This window comes from Neoarthrinium moseri (genome assembly GCF_022829205.1).
Source record: "Neoarthrinium moseri strain CBS 164.80 chromosome Unknown scaffold18_Wmoseri_CBS_16480, whole genome shotgun sequence".
Taxonomy (NCBI): Eukaryota; Fungi; Ascomycota; class Sordariomycetes; order Amphisphaeriales; family Apiosporaceae; genus Neoarthrinium; species Neoarthrinium moseri.
The window spans coordinates 185709-205649 of record NW_026055132.1 but is presented as its reverse complement, the minus strand read 5'-3'; the positions used below and the strand labels follow the sequence as shown (position 1 = coordinate 205649).

The 19941-nt window shown below is 49.8% G+C and overlaps 7 protein-coding genes across 7 annotated transcripts; 2 read left to right on the top strand and 5 right to left on the bottom strand.

The window, feature by feature from the left end:
- Nucleotides 1–260: 260 nt before the first annotated feature.
- Nucleotides 261–676, bottom strand: JN550_005677 (uncharacterized protein; the record flags this gene model as incomplete). The annotated part of the gene is made up of 2 exons (XM_049317331.1): nucleotides 261–594; nucleotides 669–676. The coding sequence occupies 2 exons, from the start codon at nucleotides 674–676 to the stop codon at nucleotides 261–263; spliced, it is 342 nt and encodes a 113-aa protein (XP_049172299.1).
- A 689-nt stretch (nucleotides 677–1365) lies between these two features.
- Nucleotides 1366–2235, top strand: JN550_005676 (uncharacterized protein; the record flags this gene model as incomplete). Its single annotated transcript, XM_049317330.1, has 3 exons — nucleotides 1366–1523; nucleotides 1585–1990; nucleotides 2053–2235. The coding sequence occupies 3 exons, from the start codon at nucleotides 1366–1368 to the stop codon at nucleotides 2233–2235; spliced, it is 747 nt and encodes a 248-aa protein (XP_049172298.1).
- Nucleotides 2236–2922: 687 nt separating this feature from the next.
- Nucleotides 2923–4127, bottom strand: JN550_005675 (uncharacterized protein; the record flags this gene model as incomplete). The annotated part of the gene is made up of 3 exons (XM_049317329.1): nucleotides 2923–3111; nucleotides 3160–3738; nucleotides 3792–4127. The coding sequence occupies 3 exons, from the start codon at nucleotides 4125–4127 to the stop codon at nucleotides 2923–2925; spliced, it is 1104 nt and encodes a 367-aa protein (XP_049172297.1).
- A 1698-nt stretch (nucleotides 4128–5825) lies between these two features.
- On the bottom strand, nucleotides 5826–7100 carry JN550_005674 (uncharacterized protein; the record flags this gene model as incomplete). The annotated part of the gene is made up of 1 exon (XM_049317328.1): nucleotides 5826–7100. One exon carries the CDS (start codon nucleotides 7098–7100, stop codon nucleotides 5826–5828), a length of 1275 nt encoding a protein of 424 aa, XP_049172296.1.
- Nucleotides 7101–8845: 1745 nt separating this feature from the next.
- Nucleotides 8846–9156, bottom strand: JN550_005673 (uncharacterized protein; the record flags this gene model as incomplete). Its single annotated transcript, XM_049317327.1, has 2 exons — nucleotides 8846–9037; nucleotides 9094–9156. 2 exons carry the CDS (start codon nucleotides 9154–9156, stop codon nucleotides 8846–8848), a joined length of 255 nt encoding a protein of 84 aa, XP_049172295.1.
- Nucleotides 9157–9911: 755 nt separating this feature from the next.
- Nucleotides 9912–10888, bottom strand: JN550_005672 (uncharacterized protein; the record flags this gene model as incomplete). Its single annotated transcript, XM_049317324.1, has 3 exons — nucleotides 9912–10216; nucleotides 10270–10748; nucleotides 10818–10888. 3 exons carry the CDS (start codon nucleotides 10886–10888, stop codon nucleotides 9912–9914), a joined length of 855 nt encoding a protein of 284 aa, XP_049172294.1.
- Nucleotides 10889–13832: 2944 nt separating this feature from the next.
- On the top strand, nucleotides 13833–19848 carry JN550_005671 (uncharacterized protein; the record flags this gene model as incomplete). The annotated part of the gene is made up of 11 exons (XM_049317323.1): nucleotides 13833–14525; nucleotides 14591–14727; nucleotides 14787–14848; nucleotides 14940–15506; nucleotides 15755–16287; nucleotides 16348–16505; nucleotides 16563–16690; nucleotides 16754–17497; nucleotides 17545–18305; nucleotides 18365–18877; nucleotides 18940–19848. The coding sequence occupies 11 exons, from the start codon at nucleotides 13833–13835 to the stop codon at nucleotides 19846–19848; spliced, it is 5205 nt and encodes a 1734-aa protein (XP_049172293.1).
- Between the last annotated feature and the right edge of the window lie 93 nt (nucleotides 19849–19941).

The following is a 19941-nucleotide window of genomic DNA, read 5'->3' as shown; positions in this document are numbered from 1 at the left end:
GAAGGACCAATATGGTGTGATGATGATCATGATGATCATGATGATGATTATCTTGAGAGACTGGGCCTTTGAATATTGGAAAATCGAGCTGTTGATCAGACTGCGTTTGCAGGAGCCCAGGTCACATGTTGAATTTGTCAACTTTGAAGGAAGGACCATGTGGAGCGCCTTCCCTGGGGGCGCGCGCTCCGTGAGATCAAACGAGCACCGCGCACAGTCAGAGAATAACAAGCCGCCATGGCGTTGGAGAACACAAGTTTTTACTTCCAGAACCCCACTCGGATAGCGGTCTTGTCCAGGGTTTTTGTTGTCGGCTTCTTCGACGTGTTACTGAGTGGCATATTGGTATTCCAGCCGCTGGCGAACGCCTTGTCCACGTATTTGTCGACAATTTGGTCGTCGACAACACAGGCTGTGTCCGGGAGGGCCTTCCTCTGAACTGCTTCGATGATCTTTCTGATATTCTGAACGTCGAAGGACGTGAGGTCTGCTCGCTGACGAACGTCCCTGGCAGTGACCGTCATGGGTATCACAGGCGGAGTAAGCTCCATCACCGGCGGCGTAGAGGACTGGGACAGCAAGTCGCTACCAGTGCTGTCAATCATCAGTGTCTGAAACAAGGATGTATCTGTCTCCCATGAGAGGTATGTATCTTAGTGTGAACTCACCTGTCCATCGCTGATGCTGACGAGTCACTCGAAGAGGTAAATGATCTGGTAGAGATCTCCCGTCACCGATGTGTGAGTTTGAAGGAAGTGGAAATGGTAACACAGAAAGATTTTGGTGATTGGATGAGATATTTTGATCGGACTTGATGCAACTTGGGATTTCACGAAGCGAATGGAAATGTATATTTGGTGGTAGCGTGGTCACCGAGAGTGGTAGGATAGAGTGATGGCCATTGGAGATCGTCACAATCAGGTCATCAATTGAGACGTCAATTGAATGGGACCTATGGGATGGCAAGCAGAGGGATTTTTGATTGTTCTTGACGATTCAATGAGATGATTTAGTGGATCTAAAATTGAAAACTGGTGCGAGGACGAGATCGAGGCGGCTCGAGACGCTCTCTCTCGTGAGTCTAATTCAATCCTGCCTATTCCGGTTCACGGCGCGCTGCCAAAGGATCGCAAGTGCATTTTGACCACCAACATCGTTGAGACCAGCGTCACAATTCCTGACGCAGTGTATATCGTTGATACCGGCTTCGCAAAGGAAATGCTGTGGAACCCTCGAGTTCGTATGAATCAGTTAATCCTGGGGCCAATCTCTAAGGCCTCGGCAAACCAGCGCAAAGGACGGGCTGGCCGTGTTCGGGCAGGGGAATGCTACCGACTGTACACACGGACTGCATTCTTGGAGGACATGCGGCCAAGTACCTGCCCCACCATTAAGAACAGCAATCTCGCTGCTGTCATTCTCTACCTGAAGAATGCGAATGTTACCAATCTTCTCAGTCTCAAATTTGTCGACTCCCCTGCGGTTGAAAGCTTGCTCGAGGCGCTCTGTGAGCTGAAGGACTTGTAAGTCTATCCCATATTCACACATTCATCTATGAGTTTGCTAATTCGTAACCTTTTCCAGGCAATTCCTTGACGGCCCCTCGGGTGATATTACCATTGATGGAAGAAGAGCGGCTAGGCTACCCATTGATCAGATCTGGTACCGTGTCTTGGAAGCTGGCAACTCGCTTGGCTGCCTCGAGGATATTTGCGCCATTGTCGCCATCAGTTGCTCCCAGTACCCAATCTGGACACGACCTATCGCGTTCCAAGATGCTGCCGACATGATGGACCGGTGCCAGTTCGCTCATCCTCTGTTTGACCACATCACAGACCTGAATGCTCTTCATGCATACGGCCGGGTGAAGGCTGAGGGCAAGATCGACCTTCCAGCCTGGTGTCATGATCATTTCCTCAGTCAAAGCACACTCGAGCATATCATGAAATCTCGCAGGGGTTTGGCAGAGAAGTGCCAGAGGGTCTTTCAGGTAGACATGACTCGTGGCCAAGGACACATACCGACGTTCAGCACCAAACAAACATTCGCAAGGCCTTGGCCAAGGGACTGGTCACTCAATCGGCTATGTTGAAGAAAGGACACACGCTTCATGTTACGGTGCAGCACAATCAGCCTGGCCTCATTCATCCAGAGAGCTGCGTCATATATGCTGGCAAGAAAGTCGATGCCCATATCAAGGGTGATGCATTCCCAGCCTACGAGTGGATTGTTTGAGCACTTGTGGAGCAATAACAAAGATACTTCATTCACTTTCGTCTCGGGCGACGACCCGAAGAAAACCCTGGCCATAAACCACAGGCTGAAGTCGGATCACTCCACTCGATACGACCAGGCGCAGACGATGCTGCAACGACTGAACCAGCATGCAGCTTCCGCCCTTTACTGCCCAGAAACCTAAGACTTTCGAAAGTTCAAGTTAACAGCTGTACAGGTTAAGATCCAAGCATCATGATTTGCTTACACGATCAACGGCGCGGGGCTGTGGATGGGTCAATACTTGTATATTTAGACATGCATCTGAAGCACGAAGGTAGTCCAAGCATTTTGCCCATCACGAAGTATGAGATGAACAACGTGATCACTTTCTCGTCTCAGGTTGATATCATGATGACGACATTGCGCACCATGAGTAACATAGAACAAGCAAGGGATACGCAGCCGGGAAGTGTAGCATGTCGAGAAGGCCATGATTATTCCTTTCTATATCCTTGAATACGTCCAACCTGATTTCATCTCGATAGCCCTGAGATGCTTAAGATACTTATAAGATCACAAGTCAGAACAACACTTGTTACCGTGATGCTAAGAGGTGTTTACACAGTCAGGAGTGCCTGGAAATGGCCCGTCAACCCCCAAAGCTTGTACTTAGCGGATAGAAAATGTTGCGGTGGAGTTTGAACATCACTGCTGGCTCGTCCTCCACACTAATTTCTCGCGGCTGATACCATCTCTTAGGGCATTGAGTGCGTTGGTGCCTCTCTCGAGCATCGTTTCACCCTCCACCAGTCTATACCTTTGGGGTAGAACTATCCCTTCAGACAGGAAAGTTGGCATGATCTCAGTAGCAAGCTTCTCCTTGAAGAACTCATTCTTGGTTGAAGTTAGCGAATTCTTTGAGTAATAGAAACTGTAACATACCCTGTAAACAAAATGAGTACGAACGCCGCGAGGTTCAACACCTTCTTTCCATCTGGCAGCAGTCGTGACGTCCATGGAATATTCGGGCACTTGATCATTAGACGCATGCTTGAGAATCACAGGAAGCATAATGGCCACTGTGGTTCCTCTGTCTGCTACCCTAGCAATTGCCTTCAAGCTTCCCTCTTGGGAGCCGATGCAGTCAATGACCATCGGTATAGCTGGTTGCTGAGCCCCCCTTACTCTTGCGGCTGCGTTCAGGATAGCCTCGACCACTTTCTCATCTCTGTAGTCAAAGACTTCCTCCGCTCCCAAACCCTTCAGATAACCGTGATGGGAGGGAGACGCTGTTGCGATCAGGTGTCGATATCCATAGTGCTTGAGGACTTGAATAGCCTGTTGGCCCACGGACGATGCAGCGCCCCAAATCAAAATAGGCTCATCCGCTCGGGGCGGTACATAGTCGGCTGGCTTTGGCCACGGTGTGGGTAGGCCGAGGTCTGTAGCCATGGTGTTAAAGACCGTGATAAAGTTCTCGGGAATAGTTGCAACTTCCTCCATCGTGAAGCCATTGGGTATCTATCGAGTCCATGAGCCATTGCTGTTTTCTGACTAGTTGCTTGATGACATACCCTGGCGAATTTCCAATCGGGGGCTGTGATGCGTTCCTGATGAGCAGCTTGCACGTTCCCCTCGTGTGCCCACCCAAAGACTCTGTCTCCTGGTTTGAAGAGTGTCACATTCGGCCCTATCTCCTCCACGACACCAACAGTAACAGCTCCAAGTACTTGCGGAGGCTCGATGAGAAGGCCACCATCAGCCCTGTGCAGATCGAGAGGCGTCGACGCCGTGAACTTTGAATCAATCAGAATGTCGCTTCCTTCCGGCGTGATTGTGGGTCTCCGATGAATCTCGAAGGGCTCCCGCTGGCCAACAAGGACGAGTGCAGAGTGCGTACGAGCGGACATGATGCCGGATTAGAGGTGTGTTTCTTGTTGGGCTGATAAAAATCTGTATTGCGACTTCCACTGCCAAAATGAAGCAACACACATCCCTCTTATAAGCATCCTCATCCGACATGTGGGGTTTGGTGAGACCTAATAAAGCTTGATTGGTAATGCAGCGGATTAGTCACTCATGCAACCAACACATTACCAAGGCTTCGGGCTCCCATTGGCTGTCCTAGAAACAACCGTGCACCGTAGATCTTATATGTCATGACTCGAAGTGGGAAAAGAGTTGCGCGCATAGATGCCCGTCTGATTCCGAAAACACAGTCTCTGTATAGAGTTCTGACGCTCTTAGAGATCGCCATTCGTGGAGTGTGCAGCTTTGGACCAGCTGGCAAAGATTGACATCTGGCAGACAGTTGCTACTTTAAGCCACTGTCCAATCAGAGTGTCCCCTATAGACATTACAAGTATACAGCTCATGCACCTCAATTGGACACTAATAAACCATTGTTTCATGAGTAATGGGCCTTTGCTCCATGATTTGTAACTATTGTGTTTCCATTTGTTACGATTAGACCACTGTGCTCGTCAGCTGAGTTGTCCTCGAGTGGAAGCATCCCGCACTAAGAGCCAGGCCCCTTGCAGCGCAGCTACGAAACCCCGAGCGCCAGCTCGGGCTAGAAATGCCTAACACTACAGAGACGATCAGATAGCAGGGCATCGCGTTAACCACGTAGCCAAAGTGCCTATGAACCACTCTATGGATCGTTGTCGTCACTCACAGTTAGACACTTGATCTATAGACCAGACTGCCATCACAAATGAGTACCTGATCAACCCGATTTTGACTCGATTAATCTGAACTCTGGCCTCCTTGCACGTCCAACAAAGTGTCTCAAAAGCGGGGAATGCCCTGTAGTACGCATTGGCTCCTAACCCAAATCGCTAAGACCTTGGCATCTCCACAGCCCCCCATCTGCAATACATATTACCACATTGTTTCTCCCATTTCAACAACATCCAATGGAGTGATTCCTAGGCACTTTGGCGGAGTGGTTAACGCGATGCCCTGCTATCTGATCGTCTCAGTAGTGTTAGGCATTTCCTTCGGGAGCGTGTGTTCGAATCACACAGGTGTCGACTTTTGCCAGTATAACTTACAGGCTACATACCTTTCCCTTTTTGTTTGACTTGGAGGTTCAGAAGCAATTCAATTGTTGGACTGCCTTTAGATGTGCTTGTCACGCTGTCGTTCGACTGTGTTCCTGCTCATCCTTTGCTCTGGTGTGGTGTGGTGTCTTGGTGATCAACAGCGCTAGCGCTGGGTGGTGGTACTCACGGTTCCACCCGCACGTGCATCATGGCCGAGAGTCTTCCGCCGGCTGCCTGCAGCTGGGTTATTTTGCAAAGCTGACAATCTGTTCCTGCTTAGGCAATTGCAAGAGCTTCGTGGCGTGAGCGTGATGTGGATTGCCGGAGCTGACGGTATATGCTGATTGAGAATGCGGGTATTTTTTCGATCGACGGATGGCTGAACACTTTAAGGCCACTGTAAACGTTCCCCAACAATTCAGTGAAGACTACCGACCTGCATACGCCCACTTCTATGGCATGGCGAGCATGGGGTGCACTGCAATACAACATCTGCCGAGGGTCCCATGAAAGCACCTTAACACGCCAGAGCATTATTGCTAAGCCAAGGAACGTATAGTGCTATATCGAAGCGCCAGTAAGTGCGACCTGGTAATCCAAGCCCTTGTTGGCCTCGCTGCTGAGGGAAAAGGGGTCAAACAATAGAAGACCATCCGGAGTATTGACAACTACAAGACTAGCCTCCTCACCGCTTCCTACGGTTACTTTCCCAGCACCATTCACCAGCTCGGTATACCTCATGGCGCCGCTCGAAGATCTAACCACAAGTGTTGCTTTGAATGGACTACCGGCTGTCACCACCGTGCTAATCTCTCCGCTTCCCTTCAGTGGCACGATATTCGCACCCATGTACCGCGGCTGCCGCGCAAATTTGACACGGTACTTCCCACTCCCTAAAGAATCAAGATTTGCGTAGTTTATAGTTTTCTTTGTCTGCTGGAAGAGTGCCTGCGCCTTGGTGTGGCCAATATCAACATATGCCATACGAGCCCAGTATCGTCCAACTACGGTCTGGATCTTGGTTGGCGATGCAAGTCTCTCAAGCACATGCAATGGTGTCTCATTGCTGTTTCTCTTGTATTTTCTCCAGACGTCGGGGAAAACTGTACGCCCCAGTCCCGTATAATTGTCCGGGTTGTTGATCAGGTATGTGAAAAAGGGCCAGGCCTGATAGTAGTTTCCCGAGTCCTTCGTCCCATCCACAATGACTTGGAAGGAATCTCCGATGACCTTCTTCAATTCTATGAGGGTATCGCCGGTGGGTTGGTTGTACTTGGATCTAGCATCCGCGCAGAGAGGAGACGTTATGAACGTATCGGCGACATAATTCGCTACTGTCTCCCACCATGCTCCAGTACGTCCTTGGTCGACCCAGTATCGCTCAGCATATGTCATTGCATGGCCGAATTCGTGAACAAAGACAGCTGGTGTACTCATATACTGCGTAACGACATTAAGGAAGCTGAAGCCCTTCGACATGTCAGTTCCGGTGTTGGCAGCGGCGCCGGGCAAGCTGGCCACATCATAAACATTCGTCTTGTAAAACGGCCCGTCATCATTCTCGCTCTTGAACGATAGACCTGGTGATCGCCATCCTTGACTTCCGACGAAACATGAGTAGGCTGACTCTAACGTGTTTAGTAGGACATTGGCGACCGAGTCGTTGACGGCGTTATAGACGCGGAAGTGAGACGAGTCTTTGTACTTGCTTCCCCCACCACCAATGCTTGGATTTGGTGTGAAGTCCGGAGGTGGTGCGGCGGCGACGACGGGTGTAGCGGCCGCGCTGCACGCAATGGCAAGCCAAAGGCTAAGGAGGAGCTCAATTCTTAACATCGGGTGTTGCTATCGTTTGTGCATCAGAAGCACGTCTGCTAGGACCTCGGATTCGGCGAACTATATACTCCCAGGCTGAAACATCAACAGATCGGAGATGTATGCAAGTTTCCTAATTTGGATGTCCCATTTTGAAGAGGTGGTCGCCATTGCGCGGTAGCGTTACCTTAGGGTCAACTTCCATGCATTGAGCCATATAGCCTGTATTGAGCTATATCACAAGCACACAACACCCGTATGCTGCTAACGGCAGACTACCTAGTAACCATCAGATATATGGTTAGAATCATAGATTTAGGCCTTGACTGTTTTGAAGCTCTCTCACTGGCTGGGGGGCGGACTCACTCCAAGTGGGCAGTTTTCCTTATAGCAGAGAGATGGAGAGGTCCCAATAAACAGAACATTGAAGGATCTTTCAATCGTCTTCAGAGTGCGCTAATCCCAGCAATAGTTTGATATGGGTAATCATTAGAGCTAGCTGTCAAATGCCGCGAGGACTGTGATTACGACGGCACGGCGGAGATTGCCTTGCGCCTTCACCACCCATCATTGGTTCGAGTAGAAAATGCACTCGCGATTGTACTGGTGATATATCGAGCCTCCTAAATTAAGCCACAAGGAGAACACATAGACATACTTTACAGCGACATTGCACAGTGACTCTCTCTCAAATAATTACTGCAGTACATCAGAGACATTGCTCAACCAAAGCAACAAAAAACGAATTCGTGGGTCTCCTTTCGTGGATTCCAACGGGCAGGTGGTGTGACAATGCGTACCACAGCTATGCTAGCAAAAAAACTGCCTAGAGTTACTTTTTGACAGAACGAAATACCAAGTTAGGTCCGACATGCGTAGACCCGAAACTGTCATATAACTGGAATTCATCTGCCCGTCCTCTGCCATCAGACCTCCCAGGAATGCCGGCACCAATCTTAACCAACTCTCCAGGAGCCTGCTCGAAATCGAAATGCCAAAGCGTCTTGGCCATCACCAGGCTGGCCTCTAAATACGCCATGGATTTGCCCGCACACCCACGAGGACCGACGGAGAACGGACTGAAAGCGGAGTGCATCAACTTAAGCGCCTCGTCGTCACTATCGAGCCAGCGCTCTGGCCGGAACGTAAAAGGGTTTGCAAAATATTTCTCGTTGTGATGGATCGAATACATGCAAACCCGAACTTGCGTACCTGGGGGAATAACGTGACCGCCGACAATGAAGGGTTCTCTGCCACGCTTTTTTCAAGATGGAACTCGCGCCATAGCAGTCCACTGAGGATTGCCTGATTTTCCGCGCTTGTTTGGGTTTTCAAAGAGTACCCAAAGGCAAGCAGCCCTACAATGTCCATGCCAAGGCGCTTGCTGTGAACAGTCATGTCAACAGGAGTCAAATATCATGAGGCTACGAGAAGCCTGCCAATGAAAATGGTGATTTGTTCTATCATAGTAGGTTCAAAGGTGCGCATAGCCTTGTCATTAATAGCCTGCCCAACAACGTGCCGCTTGACTTTGTGTTGCTGTTTATCGATAGCATTGAATACATTAGGATGACCAGCGATTGCAGTGAGTTCGTAAACGTGCGATTTCGTGACCCGCTCATTATTGTAGATATCTAATGATACGGTTAGATGTGGATGCATAAGTGCTGCTAATTATGGATATTAGGAAATACCGCGCAGAGCTTGAGCTGAGTTGAACACAAGTTTGTTTGGTCCATGTCGCATAAAGGGACCTGCCGACTGGGTTAGTATCGAGATTTCTCAGAGGCTCTCGTGCCCAACTTCCCGTAAACCGCTTGATCCCGAAATGTAGCCCAGTCAAGTCTTCGCGACAGGGCATAAAAGCTGGCATATGAATCCGACGCTTTGGCGGCTGCTGGCCCTGGGAAATTCCGGTGAGGATGAAAGAAGATGCGGTAGCTGATTAGTAGGAGGAACTGCACATGGTTAAGTTAGTAACCATGTCGTACTCTGCTGCGGAACTAGAACCCACGTAAGGTACCAAGAGCAGTGCCGTATATTTGGCAAACAAGGCCACTATTGCGCCAACGACCATGGTCAGAGATTGGCAGCCTCTCTTATAGTTTCGAAGTCGTAACACCTATGAGCATACTGCGTTGGATCAAAATTGACTTATCCCACAAAAGACAACTAAGTGGTGAGTCAGGCAGCCGCGAACCCCCGGGAAAGCCAGCATGCATACCAAAGAAAAACATGTTTGATTTATATACAAGTAACATAATATGACAGTGGCGTGGTAGGATGTGGGTGCCGTATCCTGCGTACAATTCCTGGCCACAAAACGGAGCACAATCATGTGGTAGTAATGCAAGGGATATCTCGAAGTAATTGATGTCCAACATAGCATCTAGCTTCTTGGAGATCCGGGGACTAGACGCGCGCGCAGGATTTAATTGCCGATATAATTGATCACCATGGGTGTGTGTTATGGATATGTACCCTCTATCTCCCACGCCGATGTCGTCTAATGCCGTCTCATGGGATTAGTGAGGCATCGCGGCAAGTCTGTGGTTAACTACAGCATATCTTTGGTCATTGTCGTTTTTGTTGCACTTGAGATCCGTCTCAGTTACGATGAGATCACCTCGTCGCAGATGGAGAAAATATAGCATTAAGCCCAGAAACTGAGGTCGGTGCGGTTGGGCAGCATGAACTTGTGTGACTGTTTCCAATGTGTACAAGCGAAAGGGCAGGGGCAAGGACCCAGACTGCACATAGCCAAGGGTTACTCTGTCATGTGCTAGAGAAACACCTGGCGCCTGTCACCGATGCAAGGTTCGGCTCTGCTAATTAAGACTTTCGATGGATTCGGTTCCATAACACCTTAATGGTGTCGACGTCGTCCTCAACATCTTTGTGGTCGTCTTTAACCTTGTCAACGTCATCATGCTCGCCGATAATATCCATCTTGGACCTGAGCTTCGCGACCATAAGATCCACCGCGATCCTCGGCGAGGCAAGTGATAGCTCCTCGCTCAACTTGGCCTGACTGATTACCCTGCCATCGCACAGTTGTTTGACAAGGCTATCTACCATATCCTGGCAGTTGTTTGAAAGAAGATTATACCGTGGATTGAGCGTCATATGGTGGGTTCCTGTTTGCGGGTAAGCTGATTACCCGAAGAAGTGCATGGTATCTATATCTTACCTAGCTCCTGGATTTCACTATGGCTCTTAGTGGTCTCACCGACATAATAGCATGAACTCCAGGTTTCAATGAACCCAGGTGTGATTTCTTCAGTGCGGAAATAGTTCTTGCCAATCGCATTCAGCGCCATTTGGTCGCTCATCAGCTCATAGTAGAAACAGCTTCCAAAGCCTCGATCGATGACAGCCACGAGCCAATGGCTCACGCTATCCACGCTCATGCCCACATGTCTTGCTAGAAGCTTATACGTGCTCTTGGACAGTTCGAACTTTCCAAATGATATGGGAGTTGTGACCAAAAAGACGGCCTTGTGCGACTCTTCTGGATTGCAAACGAGCGGCGGCATTTCTGCAACCGACGAGCCGGTGCGCTTGGCTGTGATCAAATCGAAGAATCGATTCCTCTCGTCGCGACGCCGAGCTTCCTCTGCCGCCGCTTGCTTGGCCTCTTTCTCAGCCTCTCTCGACTTGTGTTCCTCCCTGCGGCCGAGATTGCCATTAGCATCCCGCGAATCACTCTTCCGAGACAGCTGCGCTGTGTGGTCTTACCATTTCTTCTTCACAAAGTCTTCAGCAGCAAGGCTGGCTTGTGTCAGCTTGGACAGGACATCGAACCCCATCTTCGTGGGTTTGAAGACATGGAGCGTGCGGACAATGGCAGGGCGATTGAGCGCTGTGGTGAAAACAAGAAACCGGAAACCGGCCCATGTTGGGCTGGCAGATGCGTGTCGGAATCACGGCACTGCGTCACTGGCTTTAGCGCATCAGCCTCATCTTAGCGCTCATAGTTCATGCTGAGTGTACTATGGTAGACGTTGCCCATCGATATTGAGAACGGATTGTTGGGTGTGCAATTCTATCATAAGAGCATAGTTTCGCAGTCGCAGACAAGAAGGCTCCTAAGACCCCAGTAATGTTCACCACGGGGGTACGCAGGCTGGTGTTACTTGATCAAGGGGGGCGCCGGCCAACCTTCACGTTCCTCTGTGGCGTCTCTCTTGTGATGTGTGTGGCGGTGCCAGCCGGTCTGCCTTAGAACGGGTACTGTGGTGGCGTCAAGTGAATTAAGCGGCCTTCATTCGCTTTTCCTTCTCCACGTACTTGCTGTCCATCGACCTCTGACATTATCGTGTTCTTTTTTTCCCACACTTTATCTGTACTATGCAAAACCTAAGTCAATGGGCTTAGTCGTCTAGCTGGAAAGGAACGATAACCTGAATAAGTGGAGCGCAGCACAAGTGTTTGAAGTTTGATGATGGCTCAGGCTCCGCAAGGTTTCTCGCTCTCCACAAAGAATAGTGCGATCAAGGCAGTCAATAAAACTATCGATCATGACTTGATCAACTTTGATATTACAAGTAGAAGCATTCTAGTCCGGCAGGGCGAAAGTAGATGTTCTTATCAAGTGTTTATATAGACTTTGCCCAATTCCGATGAGATATGGAGCGAGCGCAAGCATCAGAAAGAGGAAGAAGGTGCCGTGGGCTACGTCCTGGCTGATCGTATCTCATTTGCAAAGGGGAAAAGGGCGAAGACATACACTGGAATCCTCCATCTGCTTTCGAAGACATATACGCCTTGGACACGCTTTGTAGGGGATTATTTGACCTCTACTCGACCTACTGCTTATACATAGAAGATAAAGGTTAGATTTGACCCAATACCTCCCCTATTACTGTTGAAAACTGTCTTTCGACAGGCCCTACAAAAAATAATCACTTGCATTTCCTCTAGGAGGCCGCAAAATTGTAGCAATGTATTTCCCCGATGTTCTAGCTTCTTTGCTGGATCCAATGCCCGTCTGATATTCGTGATAATATGCTACGTGATTAAATACCAGTTCATATATAAGCAACAATCCGTGCCCAATACTTGCTTCCTGTGTTTCAAACCTCCTTATATACGCGAAATAGCTAAATTGAGATCACAGCCAAAAGAACAGTATCGTTTCGATCATTGTCTGTCGAATCCTCTGTTACCCATTTGAGCGTGATCTTGGATGGGTTGTTCGGGCGATCAGCTGTGACTTCCCGGGAGAAAGGGGGCAGACAAGCATCCCTGCTGTCTCCAACCTTGTAAGAGAACTCCACGAAGAAAGAGCGTTTCTCCGTTGACTTCCCCAGGTGAAGCTCCATAAAGTTCAATCCATCAGCTTCACAAATCATGGGTTGTTTCTCGCCCCTGCCGGTGAAGGTAATTGTTCTCCCGCTTGGAAACTCGATCAATTCAGCTCGTTGAAGATTGTCGGCATTGGACTCTGCGGTGACACGCAATTCGCAATTGGCGGGAAGATTGAAGAACCTAGTGTTGGACGTGGTCTGTGTAGCAAGAAAAGAGAGGCTCTCGGCCAGGGAAAGGGGTTCTGCCGCCATTGTACATCTAAAGACGAGCAGGATCGTCACCAAGTTGGGTCGTATCTTCTCTGGCTTTGTGGGAGTTTTCTCTTTCCTAGCATAATAGAAACTCCTAGATCTGTGGGTCATCAAAAGCCAAACAATATCAATACGGTGGAATGGGCAGGCTTTTATGTCGCACAAGATCGGTACTCCTGATGTGTAGAGAAAGATGGACTGCCCTTAAGACGAGCCAGTTAGCCTGTTTCGGCAGCTCCGATTGCACCTAACACATAGACATCGACAGATACAGCTATACCTCGTGAACACAAGAAGGATTTGGTTTGGCGTCTTGAATAAGCGCCGGCACCCATGCGAGCGTGCATTCCCCAGATCTGTGGCTGGCTGAAAACCGCTGCTGCAGGCCCGCAGACAAGGCTTAGCGCACTTGGAGCCTACCGCTTCGGGCCCAGCCGCCTGGGGTCAGTCCGCCACAACTCGACAAAGGAGGCAGACCCGGCAGATACTCGGACCCACACCTTGCAAGGGTTCGAGCAAGTTTACATCCGACAGGAGCATAGTTTGTAGTTGAATCTACAACTGGCATGCAATTATACTAGCGCTGACCATTGTGAAACAGTGCCAGCCTCTGGGCTGGCGCAAACGATTCGCTGTCGTTTTCCTCGAAAAGCCATTCGCTGCGCGTGACAGCATTATCTCCTCTACCATTGAAAAAGCCTCAATTCCTAAGATGCAATGCTCAGCTTTCAGCTTTCTGATTGCTTCTGTACATAGTAGTCCGCATCCAAGCCATAGGAGCCGTAGCTAGCTGGATAGTCCTCCCTCTTACACCCTGACGCTCCAATGCAGTGCAATGCTCCCAATAGTCATGCGGCTTGGCAGCACAAGCGTCGCATGGTTCCCAGAAACAACTTTGCTTTCACAGTTAATAACGCAAACTTACTCAGATAAAGATCATGAGGGGCTAGGCCAACCTCCCTAGTCGGGAACTCCGCACGCAGTTGAAAGATCCCATGGGCTGAGGGATCTTGGCAAGATGTTAGATTGCACGATGTAAAGGTAGTTAGGCACATAAGCCGCTATTCCTGTCTTTATAAATTTTACAATCGCTGTAGAGACCTCTGTGAATAACCCACTTCTATGACATCTCAGTCGAATCTACCTTGTATATCTCAAATTTTCGTATTTTTCTGAGGAAGACTCGTTGAAAATGAGTGGAGAAGCTGTTCCCCAAGTCAATGACGCAGCACCCGCCCCTAATTTACTCGACTTAGTTCTCAATGGTGATGAAAAGCCCAAACCGGCCCCTGAAACTCACGATGGGGATACGAACGACAATGGTCCAAAGCCAAGTCCTGAAAATGGAGAGAGTCATAAGGATGTTCTCAACGGCGATGCGGATAATGACAAGGGCAGTATTCCACAACCTAACCCTGCCCGCAGAGACCCCAGAGAATCCCACAGGGCCACAGACGAGATAGCTGCGCGGAAATTCTGCAAGGATGTCGTCTTCCCACCGCACAAGACCCCAACTGCAGCTGAAGGTATCAAGATCGACGGCGTCAAGGCCGTCCTAACTCGTTCTGATAAACTGTGGGATGGCCTCAAGCCCTCAATCAAGTACGGTTTTGTCCAAGGCCAATGGGGTGGCAGTGATAAACAACGACGAAAGGTTGTCGATGTCATTGAAGAATGGACTTGGTACGCCAATGTGACGTTCGACCAAGTCTCGTCAGGCGCCGCTGTCCGAGTAGCTTTCGATCCATCTCCGTCTGCAGGCTCATGGAGCTTGGTAGGCAAGGATTGCTACAGATCCACCGGAGATGAGGCTACTATGAATCTCGGCTGGATTTCTGATTCCGATGCCATATCGGACGGTGAACGAGCTGTGATCCTTCACGAGGTATGAAGTGCTGAAGACTTCTGGCTGAAGTGTCATGTTCGTGATGCTGACTTTCTGCGCTACAGTTTGGCCACGTGCTTGGTATGCTTCACGAGCACCAGAGTCCTGCCGGCGGAGGCTGGCCAGTCAAACGCATTGAGGCGGCAATCAAGTTTTACGGTATACACGACGATTGGGATAGGGAGACTGTCATGCAGCAAGTGTAAGTCGTATTTGTCCGACCTTTATGACCAGCCGAACGTAATACTGACTTTGCACTAGTGTGGAGAGATACAACAGCAAGGACGTGAGCTCATTCTCACAGGTTGATCGCTTCAGTATCAGTAAGTTATTGCGGTTGTACTTTACTGTGTTTCTTACCGATTGTAATGCCATATGGGTGAAGAGAAAAAATCCTAATACTAGGCCATGTAGTGCAGTATCCTATGCCCGCGTCAGTCACCGGGCTGCCGTATGACATCGACTACAACTATACTATCTCGGATATGGACAAGGCCTATATGTCTATCATGTACCCCCGACCTGCGGGGGAACAGAGTAAGTCCGAGTGGACTCTGGAATATGCCTTGGTCAAAAGCGGCATCAGCCGGGAAGCCCCCGATACAAGCGATGAAATTTTAGCTGTATATGCACTCGGCAAGGACAAGACTCCACCCACCGTGGACACCGAGCGTATCAGGATCCTATTCTCCGAGTGGTGTCTTGAGGCCCATACTGCAAGGAGTGAAGGCCCTGCGAGGGGTGACGACCCTGCACGGAGTGAAGATCCCGGAAGGGGCCTCAAGCCTCCAATCAATGAGGACGGCGAGCAAATGGACGAGTCAGATAATTCCGATGACGTTGACACGGATGAAGATGAAACTGATGACAGTGGCGAGCCTGACGACCGCGTCGTTGATCTGGAGTTGTATCCGATGTGCTCCACGGGTGTCATCGATGACAACGACTTGTCAGTTGGGGGGGAGGATCAAGGCAGGCTTCGTAAGTTTCACCTACTTCATTTGCCCCACCTTTTGTCTTTACCTGCAAGCTTCGTGCTTCACACATCTGCTCCTGTGTTAGGACTGCAAACGGATTTGAGTATTATGTGTGGGGTGTCAGGTCTTGCAGTGGCCACAGAAATGCTTCGAACGCATTGCCTTGGGATTATACCAATGATTTCGGGCATTGCCTTCTACTCTCCATTTAATGCAAAAGTCAAGTTCCAGTTGTCTAAGTACATGACACAGATGGTATACGCGACGGCCAAGCACCAGCACCAGCGCATGCTGTAATTGATCCGAGCTGGCTTGGCCGTGTAAAGATCGACGCCACAAAGGAGACTTCGCCAAAATACAGGAGAACCATCACTTGGAAAATCGTGGGTTGCCCAGAACCACCTTCTGATCCGCAGAACAAGAAACATTGGCCCTCCCGATACCAAAGGCGAAGGCTTCGGTCTGCATTTTCTGATTGGGCCAAATACGCCAGCGTCCTTTTTGAGGAGCTAGATGATAGGTCGAACGAAGCCGCCGACATCCTCATCACTTTCCAGAGAAAGGATAAGAATGGCGACGCTATTCTCAAGACCAGCGACCTTCGAAGTTACACGAGATGGGAAACAGGCGTACCTCCTAATGTAGCAAGCAAACCTCAGATGAAGCATACAATATGTTACCGTGGTGTATCCGAAACGTCGGAAATAGCCGAAAAAAGCGCAGACCCAAAGCTAGCCGTTGGAATGCGCAACAAGGATTTCGATCGTCGCACACTCAGACATGAAGTAGGCAAATTAAATGGGTCTTCCTCTCCAAGAACTATCGATCACTAACTTGGGTCGCAGATTGGCCATTACCTCGGCCTATCCCATGAGGATGACGGCGTTTATGCGCATTGCATATTTGGAGCAGACAAGGATTTCCAAACCAAAGTCGCTGATCTACAAGACGAATACAGGGGGACCAAATTTGACACAGGGTCAGTCATGGATGTGCTCTACGCGTAAGTGCTAGCTTCTTCATATTTGAGAAATGGCATAGCTCATCCATTTACCAACAGCACTGCCGATCTAAAAGCGTTGCTGAAGGAAGCCGACGTTCGAGCCCAAGTTCGAACGGTATGTGGTCTCAGCAGATATGATAAGGCAAATATTGCACTTTTACATCCAGGAGCCCGTCTCACGTCACGTATGTCGAAGAACAGAGATCCAATTCGGAAGTACTGCACTCGTCTTGGGTTGAGCACTACAGTAATCAAGGAACTTCTAGAGCTTGCAGATCCTGACAAGTGCAATTGGTCAAAGTTCCGCCAGACATATCTGGAGGCTCTGAAGAAGCAGACTTTGGAGTGGACCAATGTGAAAGCGAAAGTGGTCGAAACATTGCGAGCATATGCGCGCGACCCAGACAATGCCCTTGGGAAACGAAAACGATCCAATGCTGCAAGGGGTGTGGTGCCAATTGCACGAGAGTCGAAGCCTTCTTCGACCTTGCTGGAGCTCATGTACACCCAACTCAACAAGACTATCGGGCCTACAGGTGCCCAGATTCTGACATTGCAATCCCCCACCCGCTACTTGGCAAAGGAAGAGTTCCAATTTGAACTGAATGGAATTTACTCCAATTTCATCAAGCCGGTCCCTGTCGCAGAGGCCGAGTTTAGGCTCACTGATGCACTCTACGATGCTGCTGCGATCGTTTCAGCTCCGAATGGACGCAGTCTGAGCACTGTATACAATCAGATTCTGAACAACATAGTGCCCAAGTATGAGGATTCCGACCGGAAAGTTCGCCAAGAACGAGAGCGTATTCGCTCGTGGCTACTTACCGAAGTTGGAGATCAAGAACCATACTACAAGTATGAATATGGCACTGCTGGTGGCGGTAAGGGCGATGATGCTGGAACGTTGAAGCAGCTTGACAGCGCCTTGATCGCCAAGAACTCATTTGTTAGAAAGATGTCCAGGATGGAGTTTGCAAACCAGCTGACCCTAGGTGAGTAGACCTCTCCGTTGGCAGACCTATTCTAACTATCTATGCAGACTACTACGATGCGCAAATGAAATGGGAACTGGAGAGAGACCAGATGATCGAAAACGCCATCGTATCCAAAGACCCTGATAAGTTGCGTAGTCTTACGCGAACGCTAGTTCACATAACACAGTCTCAGCAAGGGAAGCTGGGCATGAAGTATGCCAATTCAGTCGTCCGGGGCTACTCCCACATCGTTCGCGAAGCTTTGGGTCACCTGGATGTCGCTACGGCGGCGGAACTTCTTCAAGACGCGAAAGACTCATTCAGAGCGACAGCTTACTCTTCACTATACGGAGCCTCCAAAGTATATCCGGTTCTTATGAGCCCTGTGGATTGGTCGGCAGCACTCGATACGGGTTTCTCGGCTGAGGATCTCAGCGAGAATCCGGAAATGATTATTATGATGATCCAGACCAAGTCGCACGGCTTGGACGTCTTGAAGAGACAGCTGGCTGCTCTGCAGAATGCTTCTGAAGGGGACGCAGCAGCTCTCAAGAAAGATGTCGATCTCAAGGCTGGGGATCTCAGGAGGCTAGAGAGCGACCTTTACAGCAAGTATGCGGACTCGACGGTTCAGCTAGCCAAGATAGCCATTGCCATTGCTACTGACGGAGCTTCGACCTTGGCTGACGTGAAAGACCCTGAGACTCTCGCGTCCATTGAATCCGGGAAGACATCTTCGGCAGAGGTCAACAAAGAGTTGTCACAGAGTGTCACACAACTTGATCTCAATGGCACGGTAGAGGACATCAAGAATCAAGTGCTGGGGGTATGTGAAATGTCTTCCATAAACTAACAGATGTTCAGCTGACAATCCTTTCCCATTAGGTCCAATCAGCTCAGCTCAAGCTTCAAGCAGCAACGAGCGCCTGGGCTTCCCAGAGAACCGCCCTTGCCCGCGCAGAAGCTACATCAACCAAGTCTGAGCAAGCTTTCATATCAAACCAATTGGTCTCCATGGAAAACGAACTGGCTGGCCTCAATGCTAGGCTCACTGTTGCCAAGAAAGCCCGTGATCAGCGCGTCAAGTTGGCTAGCGAGAAGAAGCAAGAGCTGAAAGTGGGCGACCTTGCTACCACGAAGCCAGCCGCTATAGGTGGCGGCTCTAGATGGCAAGAGATCAACATCGTCGGAGAACAAAAGTACACCAGCCAGAGTTCCCTGACCAAAGGGTCGAGCGACGCTGAGATGTGGAGTTGTAACTTTTGGATAGGCAGTGCTGGAGGTTCAAACACGTCGGAAACAGGCTCCTTCACTTCATCAAATGAGGGACACAGCGCAAACATCGAGATATCTATGAAGGTCACTCTTGTGACAGTCGACAGATCAAGCTGGTTTCAGGTAAGCACCCAAGCTCGAAGGCCGGCATGCAGCATCCTCAGTCTAACCCATGGTTTATCTAGCCACACCTGTTCGAGAACTCTGGTTCATACATGAAGAACAACAAAAACACCACTTTTAATACATGGCAGCAACTGGACAAGAAGAAACCTGAGGATGTGGCAAAGGCTTTCCGCACGGGAGTAGAAACCAATACCACTGTTCCATCGACAAAAGAAGGAAGTCTTCTCCCAGCTTACCCTGTTGGGTATATCCTCTGCAAGGATGTCTTCATCAAAGTATCGAACATGAGCATGTCGGCAAAGGAGGAACGAGAGCACATGGTGAAGAGGAGCCAGTCCAGCGGCGGCTTCCTCTTCTTCCACTATAACCGGGCATCCGAGGAGTCTTCAGACTCGTCCCAGGCCACGTTCGAGATGGCGAGCGACGGTATGATAGTTCGCATCCCGGGACCCCAAATCCTCGGCTATGTGCAGCAGATTGTCCCCAACGATGACTCTGAGGCGTATGACCCCCAAAAGTCACTTGGAAAAGAGTTTTACCTGCCTCCGCAGGCGAATCCAGCCCTGAGTGCCAATAAAGATGACGACCAGCAGTCGCCAGCTCATGCATCGGCACCCCCCGGCACAGATCGCCAACCGGCACAATCGCTGGCAATCAACTTCGACGTCAAGCCCACAAGTATGAGTGCTAACAGAGGTGCGCAAGGCGGCGTGAATCAGATTGATAAGGGTCAGACTTCCGTCGATCAGGGGAAGAACGCGGGCGTGGCAACTGCGGCATCTCCAGAGACTTCGAAGCAACAGCAAGGGCCCGACGCCGCGAAAGCGGCATCTCCAGCCCAGCCTGTGGCTCAAGGTAACATGAACATTGACGATGTTATGCGCTTGGTCAAGGAGTACTGGCATGCGGATGATGGCAAAGCCTTTCGAGCGGCTCTCGAGGAGGCTCTGAAGCCCAGTGCTAATTGAGGAGCAGGTTCTATCAACTTTCCTTGAGTGTTTTGCGCGCAAATATACATGAAACTGTTTTCTGCTATCAATTATGAACCGCACCCTCCTGGA